Below are 19,832 nucleotides of genomic sequence, written 5' to 3' on the forward strand. Positions count from 1 at the left end.
AAAAGATGAGTAACAGTTTCTTTCTTTTAAGATCAGTATTTTATCCACTAGATGTCACTGTGCTGCTGAGAGCAGAATTAGAGGGAAAGCATCACGTTGCCATGGTGACCACTGATGGCATCATCTGGATCCCTTTGTGTTTCCTCTGACTGACCACAGGGAGGCAGTCTGTCACCATGAAATCTCTATGTCTGTTATAAATCCATCACACAACCATAATGCAAGCCTCATTTATAGGCGTGACGCACATTTAAGACTGTAAATAGATGTTGTTGTCTGCTGATAAGATGACAAACTTCTTTTCTTTCTTCTATGACAACATATTAAGATACCATTGAGGGTCTTTCATGGAAGCAGAACAAACATATATTAAAAACATACAGACAAGGTCTGGTCATGTCAACAGTTATGACAGTGTCTTGTCACTCTTATGACGATACCTTCAAGTAAAGTGTTACCAAAGGTTAACAGTCTAAAGTCTGCTTTTCAAGTACAAATCAAAAAGTCTTTCATTAAAAGGTTTATTATCAAACAGTAGCCTTATGTGTCTGCTGCAGGGGCTGATGGGAGGTCTGAGGACCTGTTAGAAACCACGTGGCCCTCGTCTGATCTCACAGCTCGTCCTTGTTTGGCCTCAGCTGCATCAGAGCGCCACTTCTCCCCAGGTTCACCAGAGGAAACACCACTTCACAAAATGCTTTTCCTCCCAGCTGCTGCTCTGTGCTGCCTGTGTTCAGGTGAGTGTTTCCAGCCAATCAGGAGCCCACAAACTCAACCTTTAACACGCACTGTCACACTGACCTTCATCTGTGTGTCTGTTTCTCTACAGCGCTGGTTGCCATGGCAGCACAGCTGATTCAGGAGGATTTAACATTGACCAGGAGAGCTGGTCAAACAGTCTCCTTCAGCTGTGGAGAAACTGACCAGTGTGAAAGTCATTATGTATATTGGTTCCAGAAGAAAGACGCAGAAACATTCTCAAGGATTCTTGGTATTAGCAGGAAGAATGGTGAAGTATATAAAGGTTACAATCACCCTCAGAAGGATGATTTCTCAGCTGTAAAGAAACAGAACGGCTGGGAGTTGCAGATCCAGACAGTTAAACTCTCACATTCAGCCACCTACTACTGTCAATGTTATTATTACGTTTCCCACAGTGAGAAATGAATCCTGCAGCCTGTACAAAAACCTCCAGCTGTCAAACAGTGTTAGTGACAGGAAGAGAGCAGTAAACCACAGCCCAGGTTCACATATTTCACCTCCATCTCAGCCAGAGTCACAAACAAACTGAGCTGAGGACAAAATGTTTGTCTGTTGGTGTCAGGATTTAGATTTCAACATTATATTGAATTGATATTATTGATCAGGTATTTCAGCAGGTTTCCTGTTGTTCCACACAGTGAGGACAAAGGAGCAACACAGAAGCACAATGATACAACAAGATGAAGACAAGATCAAGAAAGAAGAAGATGAGGAGTGAAGCAAAATGGTAAAGTTGCAGCCGGAGAGCTTAACAATACACAGCTCCATAAAATTGAGGGCAGCTGCAGAAGCACTGATAATTCTCTGAAGGTTTATCACTATGAATCACAAACACATTACACACTGACAGATCATAGTTATTATAAAAATACTGATTGTAGAAGATGCATCATTTATTTGGTATTAAATTAATTTGTGGATTCAATTTTGACATGTTGTTGGTGCTAGAGGTAAAGTCAGACGATAAAGGTTATTATAATCCATCCTGAGGCCAACTAAACTACGACTAAAGTTGAATGAAAGATATTTCAATCTGGACCAAAAATGTCAACCTGCTGGTGGCGCTAGATTAAAAGTCAAATCAATAATTGAATTGACCAATCAATCTGCACATAAGTAGTATTGGACCAAGTAACCAACAAACATTAGTATCCATATAGTCACACTGCTAATGTGACTAAAATCATATAAAAGAAGGGACACTTATGTTGATATGAACATTAGAGAAACACATCATGGAGATGAAATATGATTCTGCTTCATAATTTGGATTCTTTCACCTCAGCTGAGACATTCAGCAGCAGAGAGGTTTTTGTACGACGCTTTTTCACTGTGTAAGGAACAAACAGGCACCACATCTTTGGCTCTGGCACTAAACTGTTTGTAGGTAAGTCTAAAATTTAATTTTCCTTCAGTTGTTTTATTGAACAAGTTGAAAATGTGTTTGTAGTTTTAGTTTCTGCTGCTTCAGGCTTTACATGTTAGTTTTTTCATATTTAGTAGAGAATTCTTTCTGCAGCCATTCTTACATAAAACTAATCAATAACTCCTGAAAAGAGCTTCAAATCTCACTGCACACCACAAGTTATTCTTTATTTATGCATCACATCAAAGTTTGTTTCCAGCCAAAAAGTCTGATATCAGTAATGTTACAAATAAACAGGATTTAATCATCTCAGTGATTCAGCAGCAGCTCCTGTTTGTTAAAAACAAGATGATATATGATGTGAAACATCATTTAATAAATGTTCCTAAATGTCATTTTAGAAGCAAATAGTCAGAAATATATTGTGTGTTAAATATACACTATATATTTGTAAATGGTAAAATGTATCTCATGATAATTGTGTTTTTATGATGATAAATATGTTTATTAGTAGAAAATATATTAATGCATGAAGGTAAAAAGAGATGAATATGTTATTGTGATGAAAATAATTTAAGCATAAAATATAAAATTGTATAACTTAAAGTTAAATTAAATCAACATGTTAAATATATAGCGGAAAATATAATACATATTGTAATGTAATTAACAAAATATATCATATCTTATATTTGATCTGATATATGTGAACATGTAATTGTGTTTTATATAAAAGCTGAAACTATTTAAAAAGTAGTTTAAAGTATTGATGTATTGTGTGTCTGATTAGAGTAAAGTATATGGTGGTAAATATACTTCATATAAAACACTGTGTTTTATATAAAAATTAAATTAACATATTAAAAATTAATATTTATAAAATTAGTATATAAATATATATAAATATATATATATATATAGTGTATAAGTATGTGTGGTAAATATATTAAACAGCATTATAATTGGCAGATGTGCTTTATATCAGGATAGCCATGTATTACTCAATTTAATAAATCTAGTTTACAGAGAAAATGTTTATATAAAAGCTAAAGGTTTGATGGAAATACAAAAAAAATTATTAATACATTTGTTTAGTTTTCACTTTAACTAAACAGTACAATATTTTGTTGCAAATATATTTACATAAAACACAATGCAATGTATTTGTTATGTCATGATATATTTTACATTTTACAAATTCTATCATAACTAATGTTGTGATGTTGTGTTAAATATTGATAAAGAGTGGCACATTGTGTTTGAATCTTTCTATATGACATATGATGAGCTTCCATGATGCTTTAGTCTGATATGATTATTGATCCAGTGTCCAGTAGATGATGTTTGTGGTGTATTGATGAGTAGTTTAGTGATCATGTAGTTTCCAGGATCAGACTGAATGCAGTGCAGTGCTGTAAGCTGCTGTTGACTGTGTGAATGTGTGTCTGTGCTGCTTGTTGCTGCTGTCAAACTTCAGATGAGCAGGTAGTGAAGCCCGTGGTGAGCGTGTACCCAGCAGCATCCAGAGCCCACCTGGAGGGGAAGAGCTCCCTGCTTTGTCTGGCCTCAGCCATGTCTCCTCCTCTGGTCCAGTTCTCCTGGAAAAGACAGAAGAAGAACGGCCAGCTGGAGGATCTGACCCCTGCTAAGTTTGAGCAGCTGGAGCTCAGAGAGCAGGGACGCAGCGCCTCCATCCTGCTGCTCCATCAGCAAGAGGACAGCACATATAAATACCGTTGCTACGTCAAGCACGAGGGGGTCACATTTGAGGCCCAAACAGAACAAGGTAATGAAGGCTTGGTGACTGTGTTCAGCAGTGATTCAGCTTCATCTGGAGACGCTGTCAGAGAGAGCAGAGGAGCAGAGCGCTAACATTTGTTTCTCACTTTTTTCTGTTTCAGTGGTTTTTGCTCTTTCTCCAACTGTCCCGTCTCAGTCCCAGGTGCTGCTGTTCTGTGTGCTGTACACAGTGCTGATAGTGAAGAGTCTGGTGTACTGCTGTGGACTCTCTCTGCTGATGATCCTCAGAAACAAGGGACCGTCCACCAACTGCACACATGCTGACTGACTGTTTCCTGCTCGCCTTTTCTCACCATCACATCTCATCAATTCATCTCATTCATCACTTTGATCAGTCTTCACAAATGTCACTTTAAATGTGTAGTTGTACTTTTCCTCATGCATAATGTCATATACAGTTGTCCCAAAAAATAAACACATACATGCAATTGTAGTATACTTGCAGTCACAATGTGCAAGTTCTGTAGATTCTTGTTATATTGTGTATTTTTCTTTCAACATCATTCTCAATAAACAGTGTCCTTCCTTTTTAATAATCCTTGTTTTTCTTGATTAGTTTGTTGATACCTACAAGTAATTTTACTCTTGTTGTGAGTAGATCTCAGTATTTTTTCACATAATGCTAAAACAAATGTACATGAAGATACAAAGGAAAGATACAGCTAAAGAAAAACAACGAAGTAAAGACAGATGAACATACACACGGTTGTTTATGAGAACAGGTTTGATGATGGGTCCCTTGATTATTTAGGTTGCACATTGATCATCTTTTATAAAATATTTCAGTGTGGATGCACAACTCCATGCTGATGACACTGTTGTTTAAACATGATAAAACAGTACAGAGCAATGTCAGTAATCAGTAGTCAGCAACAATCCTATTTCACTTGCAAATGTCACCATACACGTCATTAAAAGTGTCATTTGGCCGATTCTTGTAATGATCAATGAAACTAGTCATCAAAATGTCATCTGTGGTACAATCATGTGACGCTGCCTTTTGCCTCAAAACACTTAAGGCCAAACTCATTTTAACTATATTATCTCCTGTGAGTAACCCTAACCCTAACCCTAACCCTTCTCTATGGGCTTTAGTCAGCAACAATCCTATCTCTCTTTTCCCACATTCAACATGTAAGAAATAATGTAACTAACACACGCATAAGCATAACGAACAAACTGTACATCTGAATTTACATTCCAACTTTTCAATAGTGGCTTGATATACTGATTTCCTAAAGTTCATTAACCTGCCTTTTAACAGTCTGTGTATTTCAAGCTAAAAGTTCATATGCAGCCACAAAAAGAAATCTGACTTCTCTCACAGATTAATAACACCACCAACTGCACACATGCTGACTGACTAACTGTCTTCCAGCTTTAACTTCTCACTGATAACTGTTAAATCCTGAAGGTAAAGTGGACAGTAATAGTAGACACAACATACAGACCAAAAGAAATGTAAAACTAGAAAAGACATGGTTAAATTTGGGTGACATAAACCATCAACATGATTTCGCATATTTTCATGTTTGTTTTTTTTAAATCCAGGAGTTGACCTTTCATTTATACTTTACTGTTTCAAGATTCCTGTTGTTGATGTTTTTATTATCTTATGTATTTATATCTTTTTTATTCAAACCATCACTCTTGGGATATGTTGTTAAGATTTCTGAACTTTAGCTGATACTTGAATATTATTGGCAGACTGATTTTAACTTAGAGATTTGCATAGTACAGGAAATTATAAAATTGAAGAAATAAAATTGATGAAAATAAACACTAGCGGGTAATTTTTTTCTTTTCTCAAAATGAATTTAACTGTCACTTATCCTTCCTTCCAGTTTTCAGGCCACCATTAGATTAACCATTTTTTAAATTTATCAGTCTCTTAATTAGAATGTAACCAAGAAATGGGAGAAATGTGTATACATCATTAAAAAACTGAATTTTATATATATGTATAACTATATATATACACATACATATGCTAAAGCAGCAAGTATTTAGTGTGACCTCCCCTTGTACTTGAGCAATGGCAGGAATCTGGCTATCTTAAACCTATATGGAATGGTGTCTTAATTAATAATAATATTGAATAATTAATGTTAAATTTTGTCAACAAATGTCAAAATGTATTTTCTGTTTGTGTAATGGTAGTTGCCTAAGACTTTGCACAGTACTGTATACATTATGTTTGTTAGTTCAGCTGCTCTCAGTTTGATTTAAAATAATAAATGGGATGATTGACAGACTGTTGCTTTAATATTTTCACAGTGGAAAGCTCCTCACATAGAGGTGATAACCAACTAATGACTGCAAATACTTTACCTAAAGGTAAACCTGAGTCCAAAAGCTGCTCGTGTCTTTCTTTAATACATGTATTATTTTATTCTAAATGTATGCTGTGAACATCTTCGAGTGTATAAAAAATAAGTTTTGTTGACAGATCAGACATTCAGATATTTGAAGGCTACTAACAAACAGCCCCTTCTATCATTTATGTCTCTCAGTAATGTAAACTGTTAAGCAGTGGTGGAAGAAGTACTGAACTATTTAACTAAGGTCGATGTATTTGTTACATTGACAAATACATTCGTCATGTTTTTGTTAATAAATTACAGAAGTATTAGTTTCAAAATGTACTTAAATAAAATAAAAAATTAAGTCTGCATTATGTAAATTGACCCCACAGTGTTATATTGATCAAATATATACAGTACCAGACTCTCAGGGGCCCTCAGACCCTCATGGGCCTCATGAAATCAGTATATCAAGCCACTATTGAAAAGTTGGAATGTAAATTCAGATGTACAGTTTGTTCGTTATGCTTATGCGTGTGTTATTTACATTATTTCTTACATGTCGAAGGCAGAAAGAGAGATAGGATTGTTGCTGAAACATGAAATATTTTTTATTAAAAAAGACCTTTTTAATATACAATTTATTTTACCATTATTGTTTTCCAGAAAAGGCATGAATCATGTCATGACACAGCGCTCTAGAATATGTCTACCTCTTTGTGTTTTTTAATTACATTTTTAGTTGACTGATGTACATTTCTGATTTACAAGTGGGTATTGTGGTAGGATTTTCATTTTCTCTTTATATTACCCAACATGTCTACGGGGAACCTACAATATGTTGACCAAAAATGTCAGCTTTTTTTCTTTAGCAAAATCAAACTGAGTTGAGAGGCATATTTCTGCTGGCATGTGAATTTTTTGTAGGTTATTATATTTTGTTTTATATAGACCACATGTTGTTGTATTTAATGAGTATAATGAGTATAAGTAGTTGCTAAAGCTACTTTTTTTAGCTGTAGTTTTACATTTCTCCAGGGGTAGAAATGTAGTTTGTAAAACAACTGCCAGGCTTAATTACATGTAGTTTTACAAGCTACACTTGCAAAGTGGCTCCCCCAACACTGACAGCAGCAGGTGTGAATCTGTTCTCTGTGGTTATAAGGACTCATAAAAAAAACAAAAAAATGTTGATAGCGAATCAACACTTCCTTTCCTTCAGCAGACGGGCTGTGTGGGTTTCTGCTCAGCAGCCTCCACACTGTTCACTGTGGTTTTTCACTTTTATAACACAATGACGGTTACAACCATCCACTCTGCTTAAAGAATCGTTCCAGGAACTTCAGTATGAACTCAGTGCTCCCTGCCTCAGTTTTAATTTGTGTTATTAATCTGTGAGAGAAGTCAGATGAGAACAATAGCAATCAAAGTTTTGTTTCAAAGTTTAGGGAGTTTCTTTTGTGGCTGCATAAAAACCTTTTGCTTGAAATACACAGACTGTTAAAAGGCAGGTTAATGAAGTTTAGTAAATCAGTATATCAAGCCACTATTAAAAAGTTGGAATGTAAATTCAGATGTACAGTTTGTTCGTTATGCTTATGCGTGTGTTATTTACATAATTTCTTACATGTTGAAGGCAGAAAGAGAGATTGGATTGTTGCTGACTACTGATTACAAACATTGCTCTGTACTGTTTTATTATGTGTTTAAACAACAGTGTCATCAGCATGGAGTTGTGCATCCACACTGAAATAATTAGAAAAGATGATCAATGTGCAACCTAAATAATCAAGGGACCCATCATCAAACCTGTTCTCATACGAAAACCATGTGTATGTTCATCTTTTCTTCGTTGTTTTTCTTTAGCTGTATCTTTCGTTTGTGTCTTCATGTCCATTTGTTTTTAGCATTATTTAAAAAAATACTGAGATATACTCTCAAAAAGAGTAAAATTACTTGTAGGTATCAACAAACTGATCAATAAAAACAAGGATGATTATAAAGGAAGGACACTGTTTATTGAGAATGACGTTGAAAGAAAAATACACAAGATTACAAGAATTTACAGAACATGCACGTTGTGACTGCAAGTGTACTATAATTGTGTGTAAATGACATTATGCATGAGAAAACTTACAACAACACATTTAAAGTGATATTTGTGAAGACTGATCAAAGTGATGAATGAGATTAATTGATGAGATGTGATGGTGAGAAAAGGCGAGCAGGAAACAGTCAGTCAGCATGTGTGCAGTTGGTGGACGGTCCCTTGTTTCTGAGGATCATCAGCAGAGAGAGTCCACAGCAGTACACCAGACTCTTCACTATCAGCACTGTGTACAGCACACAGAGCAGCAGCACCTGGTACTGAGACGGGACAGGAGCTGGTGGAGATGTTGGAGCTGGTGTTGGCGGAATAACAGTAGAAACCTCTGAAACAGAAAAGGAGTCAAATGTTTGGAGTTGCAGTGAGAAATGTCAGCACTCTGCTCCTCTGCTCTCTCTGACAGCGTCTCCAGATGAAGCTGAATCACTGCTGAACACAGTCACCAAGCCTTCATTACCTTGTTCTGTTTGGGCCTTCACTGTGCCCCCCTCGTGCTTGACGTAGCAGCGGTATTCATATGTGCTGTTCGCTTCCTGATGGAGCAGCAGGATGGAGGCGCTGCGTCCCGGCTCTCTGAGCTCCAGCTGCTCAAACTCAGCAGGGGTCACATTCTCCAGCTGGCCGTTCCTCTTCTGTCTTGTCCAGTAGAACTGGACCAGAGGAGGAGACATGGCTGAGGCCAGACACAGCAGGGAGCTCTTCCCCTCCAGGTGGGCTCTGGATGCTGCTGGGTACACGCTCACCACGGGCTTCACTACCTGCTCATCTGAAGTTTGACAGCAGCAACAAGCAGCACAGACACACATTCACACAGTCAACAGCAGCTTACAGCACTGCACTGCATTCAGTCTGATCCTGGAAACTACATGATCACTAAACTACTCATCAATACACCACAAACATCATCTACTGGACACTGGATCAATAATCATATCAGACTAAAGCATCATGGAAGCTCATCATATGTCATATAGAAAGATTCAAACACGATGCACCACTCTTTATCAATATTTAACTACATTCATTACTAATATCATAACATGTGTCAAACTGAATATTGCGGCACACATAAACCTTTGGCCGCGGAGAGTAGGTTGGGTCCTCAGATAAGTCAATTTGTGACGCGCTACTAAATTATGATAACAGCCTCTTAAAGTATTCAAACGGTGCATTTATTGTGCATAAACAACACAACAGGGATGGATGAATGAATAACTGAAACCAGCGGGTTAAACTGATAAAAAAGGGGTGATAACTGAACGGTGAAAAAGCGGTCAACAAAAATTATGGCTTCTCCCCAAACCCGACTCTCTCTCTCTTCCTCATCTGGAACACCGGTGAGTGCCCACCTTTACGCACACACACCTCCGCACGCACACACGCCTACTCCATGAGGACCACCCACTCACTCCACACACACACACTCAATACACCGTGCTGCTATCTTCATCTATGTCTCTTACACACCAGCCCCTAATTATTAGGTCCCACATAATAATTCATATTTCATAACACAACAAGAGACATAATAAATCGTCATATCAATTTCAGAAAAAATGCAAAAAATGTCCAATAAATTGCTCAAGTTCATGAATAAGTCATTAAAGATATTCCTTCTTCTGGTCTATGACCGATTAGCGCGAAGTCCAGATCAGGTCAGGAAAACAAAGTCCATATAGAGGTCAGCAACGTCCTTATGCTGCCTCCTCCTTCTCCAGCAACAAACACACCTTGGATATGGGTCTGTCCAGGCAACTAGTTCTCGTCTTGATCCGAATTTGACGCACAAATCCCTTGCGATCCGGAAAAGTTTGCAGGACACGTCCCATAATCCAAGAATTACGTGGTGCGGTACTGTCCATAAGCAAGACCAGATCTCCTGCAACAAGATTCCTCTGGACTCCAGTCCATCTCTGTCGTTCCTGTAACAGAGGCAGGTACTCCTTTGTCCAGCGCTTCCAGAACAAATCCGATACATACTGGACTTGCCTCCATCTTCTCTGTGTGTACAGGTCGGCTGCTTGGAACTCTCCAGGTGGAAATGAAGGCTGGTTTTTAAGCAGTAGCAGATGGTTCGGCGTCAGTGCTTCCAGGTCGTTGGGATCGGTGGAGGCCTTGGTGATGGGCCTGCTGTTGACAATGGCTTCCACTTCACAAAGAACTGTGTGGAGTCCCTCCTCATCCAAACGTTGTGCTTTGAGAGTGGAGTTCAGAACTTTCCTCACCGATCTAATAAGCCTTTCCCACACTCCTCCATGATGTGATCCTGCAGGGGGGTTGAATGTCCACTTAATGCCCTTTTGGAGTAACACATCATGCACCTGTGCCTGGTTCCACTGCGCAATAGCCGTTTTTAACTCACGTTCTGCACCCACAAAGTTAGTCCCATTATCAGAGCGCAGCTCGCGGACCTGTCCTCTTCTGGCTATAAAGCGCCTCAGTGCATTTATGAAGGAGTCAGTGTCCAAAGAAGATGCCACCTTAATGTGAATAGCTCTCAATACAAGGCAGGTAAACAGGACACCATACCTCTTCACTGTACTCCTCCTGCTCCTCACTTCAATGGGTCCAAAATAGTCGACCCCTACACAAGTGAATGGGGGTTCATCAGGCTTGAGTCTGTCTGTCGGCAAGTCTGCCATCTGCTGGCAAACTGGAGTGGCATTGAGTCTTCTGCAGATGGTGCACTTTGACAGAACCCTCCTAATGGCAGTACTTGCTCCTGTCATCCAGTATTTCTCCCTGAGCTTGGACAACATGTGGTTGCGACCGCTGTGTCCTACCTCTTGATGGATATTTCTCAGTAGCAGGGTAGAAATATGAAGATCTTTTGCCAGAATGATAGGATGCTTAGACTCCAAAGGCAGTGCTGCTTTGCAAAGCCGTCCTCCCACACGCAAGACTCCATCCTCCAGCCTTGGACACAACTTATACAGGTTACTACTTTTCTTGACATTTTGTTGCTTTTCCAGACAAGAGAGCTCCTCAAAAAATCTTCTTCTCTGGCAAAACTGAATTATGGCCAACTCAGCCTTGTCAATGTCCTCCACTGTAAGAGCTCCCAGAACCACTGCTCCTTTAAATGTGCACTTTTCTTGCTCCACAATGCTCTGTTGCCGTGTGCTCTCTTCACTCTGGTTGGCTGTTAACCTTTTCCTCTTCCTGACACAGGACCTCAACCACTCCTTGTATTTCAACCACCATGCCACAGCTTTTTTCAAGCGAATCCACAAGGAATAATGATGGATCAGGTGAGTAGTGGGATCCTCTTCAGCTTGTACAGCATTGACAACAACACTTTTCTTCACCTCTGGATCTTCCTGGGGGGGGAGATGGCTCACAGGCTCAGGGTTCACAGGCCATTCTGATTCAGGTTGACAAAGAAACAGAGGTCCCGTTAACCAGAGTCTGTCCTTCAGAAATGCTTCCACTTTAACCCCTCTGGATGCTGTGTCTGCTGGATTTGAAGCTGTATCCACGTACCTCCACTGAGCAGGGCGAGTTGATTTCAGGATCTCAGAAACACGATTGGCAACAAACACCTTAAATCTGGAGCTTTCGTTGTTAATGTATTTTAGCACAGAAGCACTATCAGTCCAAAACACAGATTCCTGAAGACTCATGTGTAGCTCTTTCTTCCACAGAACATCCATGCGACTGGCCATCGTTGCTGCAATCAGTTCCATTCTTGGAATTGTAACTGTCTTCAGTGGGGCAACACGAGCCTTTCCCATAATGAAAGCAGTGTGCTTTTGATGGTGCTCGTTCTGTAATAGCAGGTAAGTGACTGTACCATAGCCTTCCTCAGAAGCGTCGCAGAAATGGTGTAATTGTGCAGTAATAACATGCCCAAACTCCAGAGGTTTCAAACATCTGGGTAGCTCAAAGTTGTCCAGTAGGTGGAGCCCTTGCACCCACTTAAGCCACTCTTTGGACACAGTCTCTGGTATAGGGTCATCCCAACCAACTCCTCTTCTGCACAAATCTCTCAAAATCCTTTTTGCTGTCAGAACAAGGGGACTTAACATGCCGAGGGGGTCGTAAATGGAGCTTACAGTAGAAAGGATGCCTCTGCGGTTGAGTGGTCTGTCTTTCCATACAATTTTGAATTTAAAGTTGTCTGACTTAATGCACCACTCCACACCCAGCACTCTTTCAATGGCCACAAACTCCCGGTCCAGATCCATCTGCTCCACACCTTTAGCTCTGCGAGGCTCTGGGATGGTCTTGAGCACTTCAGATCTGTTACTGTGCCACTTGGTCAAACAGAATCCCCCTTTGGCACACAGAGACATGAGCTCATGACAGAGGGTCGTTGCTTCCTCCTCCGTTGCAACTGCCACCAAACAATCATCCACATAAAAACAGTGCTGCAGTTTGTCCACTGTCTCCTCCTTATGCTCATGTCCAAAATCCTCTGCACATTTCCTGAGGGCAAAGTTGGCGCAGCTAGGGGAGGATGTAGCTCCGAAAAGATGCACCTTCATCCTGTATTCACATGGTGCTTGGTTCAAGTCTCCTTGTGGCCACCAGAGGAATCGCAGCAGATCAGCATCATCTGGGGGCACATGCACCTGATGAAACATAGCTTCTATGTCAGCCATGATGACCACAGGTTCCCTCCTGAACCTGGTCACAACACCAATTAGTGAGCTGGTTAGATCGGGCCCTTGCAACAACTCTTCATTCAGAGATTGTCCCTTGTAACTCGCACCACAATCAAACACAACTCTAAGTTTTCCCTTTGTCGGGTGGTGGACACCATGGTGCGGTATGTACCAGACCTTGCCATCATTTCTTTCCAGCTCTCCCTCAGGAACTCTCTCAGCATAGCCTTTATCAAATAAATCGTTTATAAATGTGTTATACTCCTTGTAAAACACTGGATCCCTCTGAAGCCTCCTCTTCAGGTGGTTTTGACGTTGCTCCACCACTTTCCTGTTATTTGACATGCTGACATTTGAATTTTTCAAAGGCAGGGCAACCTGGTAATGACCATTAACATGTTTGGCTGACTTTGTGACCATGTCCATAAACCTGAGGTCTTCTCTAGACAGACCAACTTGTTCCTCCACAGCTGATTCTGGAAAGTCCATCTTAAATTGCTGTTGCCACAGTTCATCCAGATTCACAATGGACACACGATTCACAGTTACTGGCTGCTCACAGTAATTGGCCTCTCCACCGTTTCCTGTCAGTGGTCCATTTACCGTCCAGCCCAGTGCTGTCCTTATAGCATAGGGTCCATTATGCTCACTGCGGATGACCTCCAGTGGTTCCATGACTCGTGGCACATTCGTTCCTATCAGCAACTCAATTCCAGCCTCAATCTGTGGTAAGGAGATGTGTTTTAAATATGGCCAACTTGTCAGATCCTTATTTGTGGGTATGTTTGCTTTGTGGACTGGCATTGACAGCTGAGTATACGCTTTTGGCAACTCAATGAAGCTGTCATCCTCAAGTGCTGCCACCTCCAGCTCTGGCACGATGTAGCTACTGACCACCTTCTCCTGCCCCATGGTCCTGAGAAGAATGTTGGCTCTCTTCCCAGACAAACTGAGCTTCTGCTTCAGGCTCTCAGTACAGAACACTGCAGTACTGCCCTGGTCCAGAAAGGCATAGGTGAGAATGATTTTATTGCCCTTCTTCGCCTTCACTTGGATCGGCACGATAGGAAGCTTGCAATCCATCTCACCAGCCCCTGTAAGCCCACTGGAAACCAAGGTGTCCTCCACTGCAACCTGATTGCTTCTCTCAGCCGGTTCCGCAGTTGCCACACTGTCCTTATGAAGCACAGTTGGATGTCTTCGACCACACTTAGAGCAGGAAATCTTCCTTTGGCAATTTTTGCTAATGTGTCCTATACACAAGCAGCGAAAACAAGCACCATTTTCCTTCAGGAAGTCGATTTTCTGTTTGTGTGACATTTTTTCCAACCGTGCACACACATCCAATGTGTGTCCTCCAGTGCAGCAGGGACAGATCTTCTTACCTGGCGGTTTTATGTCTGCAGCTTTATTCACAGGTTGAGCTGTTCTCTCCACACGATTCACTGTGGTAGCAAAGCTGGTTCCTTTAATGCTGGAGCGAGGGGGAGGTTTGTATTTCATTTGTTTAGTTGTTATTACAGTGTCCTGAATGTTTCCAAACACAGGATCTGTCAAGATTTTCACCTGTTTTTCCACAAAGTTGGCAATGTCCGTGAACCTTGCTCTTCTGTTGTATCTTTCCTGCAGGTCACACGCATCGCACCTCCAGCGGTCTCGAAGTTTGTACGGTAGTTTTTTAATGATTTCCAACATGTTTGTGGGTGTGTCCAGATCATTTAAATATTGCACATCCTCCATTGCGTTGCAGCATCCTCGCAGAAAGAGGCCGTACTCCTGTAGGGCTTTCACATCCTCTGTTTTGATAGTGGGCCATGACAAAGCTCTCTCCATGTATGCTGCTGCCACCTTTTGCTCATTGCCATAATGCTCTTTCAACAAAGCCTTCGCCTTCACATATCCTCTGCCCGACTCAATGTGCTGACAACTCCTCACTAGTCCCTTTGCATGCCCTTTGGTGTGCTGTTCAAGGAAGTAAAGTCTGTCACAGTTGTTATTGGTGTTCCGTTCAACTCCATTTTCAAATGCTTTAATAAAGGAATGGTATTTAAGTGGGTTACCATCAAAAATGGGAATTTCTCTCTTTGGGAGTGCTGAGAGGCATTGTTGTTGCATTAAAAGAGTTGAAATTTCATTTTGTTTTCTCATTATGTCTAGCACACTGTCATTTTGTGATGCCTCAGTTTGTGTAACATTGGTCACAGGATCTTCAGGGGCCGTTAAATAACGTTGCAGCATGTATGAAGGACCTGGGAGATATTGTATGTCGGGTAAGTGAGTGACTTTAGGCTTCACAGTTGCCTGAGTGGTTTCCATTGTGTTGGGTCTTAGTTTAACTGGCAGTGATGGGACAAATTCGGTGGCATTGATGTTAAGTTGTTGTTTTGAGCATGTCTTTTCCAAGTATGAGTTCATCCCATCTGAAACTTTTGACTTTGATTTACCACCAACGCCGCTTTGTGATTTTATAACACTTAGTTTTGCCATTTCCTCAGCAATTTGATTCTCCAGTACCAGCTGTTCCCTTCTTTTGCGTAGCTTTAATTCCTCTTCATCCAATGCATGCTTTTCCTTTAATGCCTTTTGTTTTGCTGCCAAAATTGCAATATTTGCTTCTGTTTTTAAGCGAGCAGATGAGCGTGAAGATGAGGATGAGGAATGATGTGAGCGTGACTTCTTGGTTGCATTTGAGATGCTGTCACAGGGCTGTAGTTCATCCTGAGGATCTTTTACAGTGGCAACAGGTACTGGGGGTTCAACATCAGACAAATCCTTGCTTTTTTCAACAGGCATTTGTTCTTCATTATTTATTTCCTTTGTTGGTTGTTCAAAAGTTGTCTGAAGTGGCAATTCATTTGAGTTTTCATGCGGATTTTCCTTTATCCATTTTTCCACTTGTTCCTTGAATGCATCACTGTAATCCATAATGCTGGAAAACCACTCTTTTTGTTTTTTATCCTCATCATCGGGAAGCAGTGGCAATAATTCGTTGTGCAGGTCCGTGGCCTTTTTACGCAGTGCATTCAAGTTATTCAGTTGTGAGGGGATTTCAGTTACATTTTCTTTTGATTTCATGTGCGCTTTTAACTGCGGAATGAGGTCTTTGATTTTATGAACGGCAGTTTTGCGCTCGTGCTGCAGCCGTTCAATTTTATTTTCCAAAGCCTTGGCCGTCAGTTTGATTTCCCTCTTTTCACGTTCCATGTTTAAACATTCAGCATCATCATTTATTTGACTCATTTCCATTAGATTGTATTTTGTATGAAGCAACACAATCACGTTTCATTCAAGAACGCATTCAAATCCATCCATAGACATTGCATTTAATTCATTGACAGAGCAGATTCGATCCAAGCATTTCAACCAGCAATAGGCCGTTAGACAACATCAGCCGCAACTTATTTATGCCACAAAGTCCCGACATCACAATCCAATAAAGCACGGAGAAGTTGCGCCACCATCAATGCGCCAATACAACCAGCGTAAACATCCATTTAATACATTGTCCTCCTTTCCTCATTTGACACAATGCATTCCAATCGCAGCGGATTGCTTGATCCACAAACATCAACAGGTTCAGGCCTACCTGCTCCCAGGTGAGGTGGATGGCGTGGTGTGACACTTAGCTGTGGTGGCTCTTTGTTCCCAGGCTAGTCGGTGCGTGACGACTTGATTCCTGTTGCGCGGCTTGATGATTTTCATTAAACGCCTTTTTTGTTGACAAATATTGCGGCACACATAAACCTTTGGCCGCGGAGAGTAGGTTGGGTCCTCAGATAAGTCAATTTGTGACGCGCTACTAAATTATGATAACAGCCTCTTAAAGTATTCAAACGGTGCATTTATTGTGCATAAACAACACAACAGGGATGGATGAATGAATAACTGAAACCAGCGGGTTAAACTGATAAAAAAGGGGTGATAACTGAACGGTGAAAAAGCGGTCAACAAAAATTATGGCTTCTCCCCAAACCCGACTCTCTCTCTCTTCCTCATCTGGAACACCGGTGAGTGCCCACCTTTACGCACACACACCTCCGCACGCACACACGCCTACTCCATGAGGACCACCCACTCACTCCACACACACACACTCAATACACCGTGCTGCTATCTTCATCTATGTCTCTTACACTGAATATATATCATGACATAACAGCCTCATAGAAAATACATTTGTTCATGATTATAATGTTTTATATCAAATATATTTACCACCATATTGATTATTAAGTTTAAAGAGAATCAATATATCAATAATTTCATTTATTTCATAAAACAGTTTTAGGTTTTATATAAAACACAATCACCACAACATGTAGAGAAATGTCAAATATAATATAATGTAACATAATATAATATGATGACATTTGTCTTTGTTCAATTAAAACTATAGTTTTATTACTTGGTTCAAATATATTATATTCATATTACATTTATAAATGATTATAGTGTTTTATATGAAGTATATTTACCACCATATACTTTACTCTAATCAGACACACACAATACATCAATACTTTTAACTACTTTTTAAATAGTTTCAGCTTTTATATAAAACACAATTACAACATGTTCACATATATCAGATCAAATATAAGATATGATATATTTTGTTATGTAAATTTATATTTTCTAAAATATTTTAACATTATTTGACATCACGTTCATTTCATTTATATTAAATGTGAATTAAGATACAATTATACATTTTATCTATAAATTATATTTATCATAATAACATATTCATCTCTTTTTACCTTCATGCATTAATATATTTTCTACTAATAAACATATTTATCATCATAAAAACACAATTATCATGAGATACATTTTACCATTTACAAATATATACTGTATATTTAACACACAATATATTTCTGACTATTTGCTTCTAAAATGACATTTAGGAACATTTATTAAATGATGTTTCACATCATATATCATCTTGTTTTTAACAAACAGGAGCTGCTGCTGAATCACTGAGATGATTAAATCCTGTTTATTTGTAACATTACTGATATCAGACTTTTTGGCTGGAAACAAACTTTGATGTGATGCATAAATAAAGAATAACTTGTGGTGTGCAGTGAGATTTGAAGCTCTTTTCAGGAGTTATTGATTAGTTTTATGTAAGAATGGCTGCAGAAAGAACTCTCTACTAAATATGAAAAAACTAACATGTAAAGCCTGAAGCAGCAGAAACTAAAACTACAAACACATTTTCAACTTGTTCAATAAAACAACTGAAGGAAAATGAAAGTTTAGACTTACCTACAAACAGTTTAGTGCCACGGCCAAAGATGCGGTACCACATTGTTCCCGCCACAGTGAAAAAGCGTCGTACAAAAACCTCTCTGCTGCTGAATGTGTCAGCTGAGGTGAAATAATCCAAATTATGAAGCAGAATCATATTTCATCTCCATGATGTGTTTCTCTAATGTTCATATCAACATGACTGTCTCTTCTTTTGTTGTATTTTTCTTGATTTCAGCCTATTAAGGTAGAGAGAGGCGGGATCCTGCTACATTTCTAATCAGTCCAACACATGACACATGTTGTCTGTCACTTTAATAAAATATGATTTTACTACATGGAGATCAGTAGCTGTGAAAACAATAAATAAATCCAGGTGAAATATGTGAACCTGGGCTGTGGTTTACTGCTCTCTTCCTGTCACTAACACTGTTTGACTGCTGGAGGTTTTTGTACAGGCTGCAGGGATCATTTCTCACTGTGGGAACCACGTTTCGCACAGCTACAGTAGTAGGTGGCTGCATGTGAGAGTTTAACTGTCTGGATCTGTAACTCCCAGCCGTTCTGTTTATATACAACTGAGAAATCATCTTCCTGAGTGTGATTGTAACGTTTATCTAATTTACCATTCGTGCTGTCAATATCAAGAATCACTTTGAATGTTTCTGTGTCGTTCTTCTGGTACCAGTATACAGTTACATGGTTACACTGGTCAAGTCCTCGACAGCTGAAGGAAACTTTTTCACCAGCTCTCCTGGTCAATGTTAAATCCTCCTGAATCAGCTGTGCTGCCATGGCAACCAGTGCTGTAGAGAAACAGACACACAGATGAAGGTCAGTGTGACAGTGTGTTTGTTAAAGGTTGAGTTTGTGGGCTCCTGATTGGCTGGAAACACTCACCTGAACACAGACAGCACAGAGCAGCAGCTGGGAGGAAAAGCATTTTGTGCAGTGGTGTTTCCTCTGGTGAACCTGGGGAGAAGTGGCGCTCTGATGCAGCTGAGGCCAAACAAGGACGAGCTGTGAGATCAGACGAAGGCCACGTGGTTTCTAACAGGTCCTCAAACCTCCCATCAGCCCCTGCAGCAGACACATAAGGCTGCTGCTGCTGCTGTGTGGTTTTCTGATTATTTATTTCATTTAGATCAATCAGTTCATTCAATTTCCTTCATCATCTGACAGGTTTCAATATTCTCAATAATAATACCAATAATAATTAGGTGTATTATTTTGCTTTGATATAAATCAAACTGTATTTAAAAGTGTGTGTTTGTCAGATTCATTTTTATTTCTTATGTTTTCTAACTCATTTGTTTTAAATCTAATATTGCGATTGGTGTAATAATAATATTAAATTATAATTCTAGTATTACAAAATCTACAACCAGAGAAAATTCAACCTGTTTGCAAATAACTGAATATTTATTCATGATTATTAAATAAACGTTTGGTACCAAATACAACCAGCAGCAGTCTACATGTTCAGCTGTTTCCAGGAGCAAAACCAAAAGTAACTCTGCCTCTTTTTATTATATAATATTTATAATACATTTTAAACATTATATTAAATATTATTAATGTTGCTGAGACATGTTATGACACTTTAAACCTATAGTGTACATCTCATTCTA

General features: G+C 39.5%; 2 protein-coding genes across 2 annotated transcripts; one reads left to right on the plus strand and one right to left on the minus strand.

Moving 5' to 3' along the window:
- The first annotated feature begins 694 nt into the window (after positions 1-694).
- Positions 695-4,254, plus strand: LOC128368680 (uncharacterized). The gene is made up of 5 exons (XM_053329541.1): positions 695-737; positions 830-1,156; positions 2,102-2,149; positions 3,606-3,934; positions 3,966-4,254. Exons 1-5 carry the CDS (start codon positions 695-697, stop codon positions 4,194-4,196), a joined length of 978 nt encoding a protein of 325 aa, XP_053185516.1. The 3' UTR covers positions 4,197-4,254.
- A 4,166-nt stretch (positions 4,255-8,420) lies between these two features.
- LOC128368693 (immunoglobulin kappa light chain-like) lies at positions 8,421-19,144 on the minus strand. Its single transcript, XM_053329553.1, has 5 exons — positions 19,102-19,144; positions 18,690-19,007; positions 18,220-18,258; positions 8,796-9,104; positions 8,421-8,663 (listed from the first exon to the last, which is right to left on the minus strand). The coding sequence occupies exons 1-5, from the start codon at positions 19,142-19,144 to the stop codon at positions 8,467-8,469; spliced, it is 906 nt and encodes a 301-aa protein (XP_053185528.1). The 3' UTR covers positions 8,421-8,466.
- Positions 19,145-19,832: the final 688 nt, after the last annotated feature.

This window comes from Scomber japonicus, chromosome 12 (assembly GCF_027409825.1).
Source record: "Scomber japonicus isolate fScoJap1 chromosome 12, fScoJap1.pri, whole genome shotgun sequence".
Lineage (NCBI taxonomy): Eukaryota > Metazoa > Chordata > Actinopteri > Scombriformes > Scombridae > Scomber > Scomber japonicus.

Coding starts and splice junctions, on each gene's coding strand:
- LOC128368693 (XM_053329553.1), bottom strand. CDS start 19,144: ATGCTTTTCCTCCCAGCTGCTGCTCTGTGCTGTCTGTGTTCAG. Junction 18,259..18,689: donor CTGTAGCTGTGCGAAACGTG/GTTCCCACAGTG, acceptor CGGGAACAATGT/GGTACCGCATCTTTGGCCGT. Junction 9,105..18,219: donor TGGCACTAAACTGTTTGTAG/GTAAGTCTAAAC, acceptor GTCAAACTTCAG/ATGAGCAGGTAGTGAAGCCC.
- LOC128368680 (XM_053329541.1), top strand. CDS start 695: ATGCTTTTCCTCCCAGCTGCTGCTCTGTGCTGCCTGTGTTCAG. Junction 1,157..2,101: donor TTATTATTACGTTTCCCACA/GTGAGAAATGAA, acceptor TCACTGTGTAAG/GAACAAACAGGCACCACATC. Junction 2,150..3,605: donor TGGCACTAAACTGTTTGTAG/GTAAGTCTAAAA, acceptor GTCAAACTTCAG/ATGAGCAGGTAGTGAAGCCC.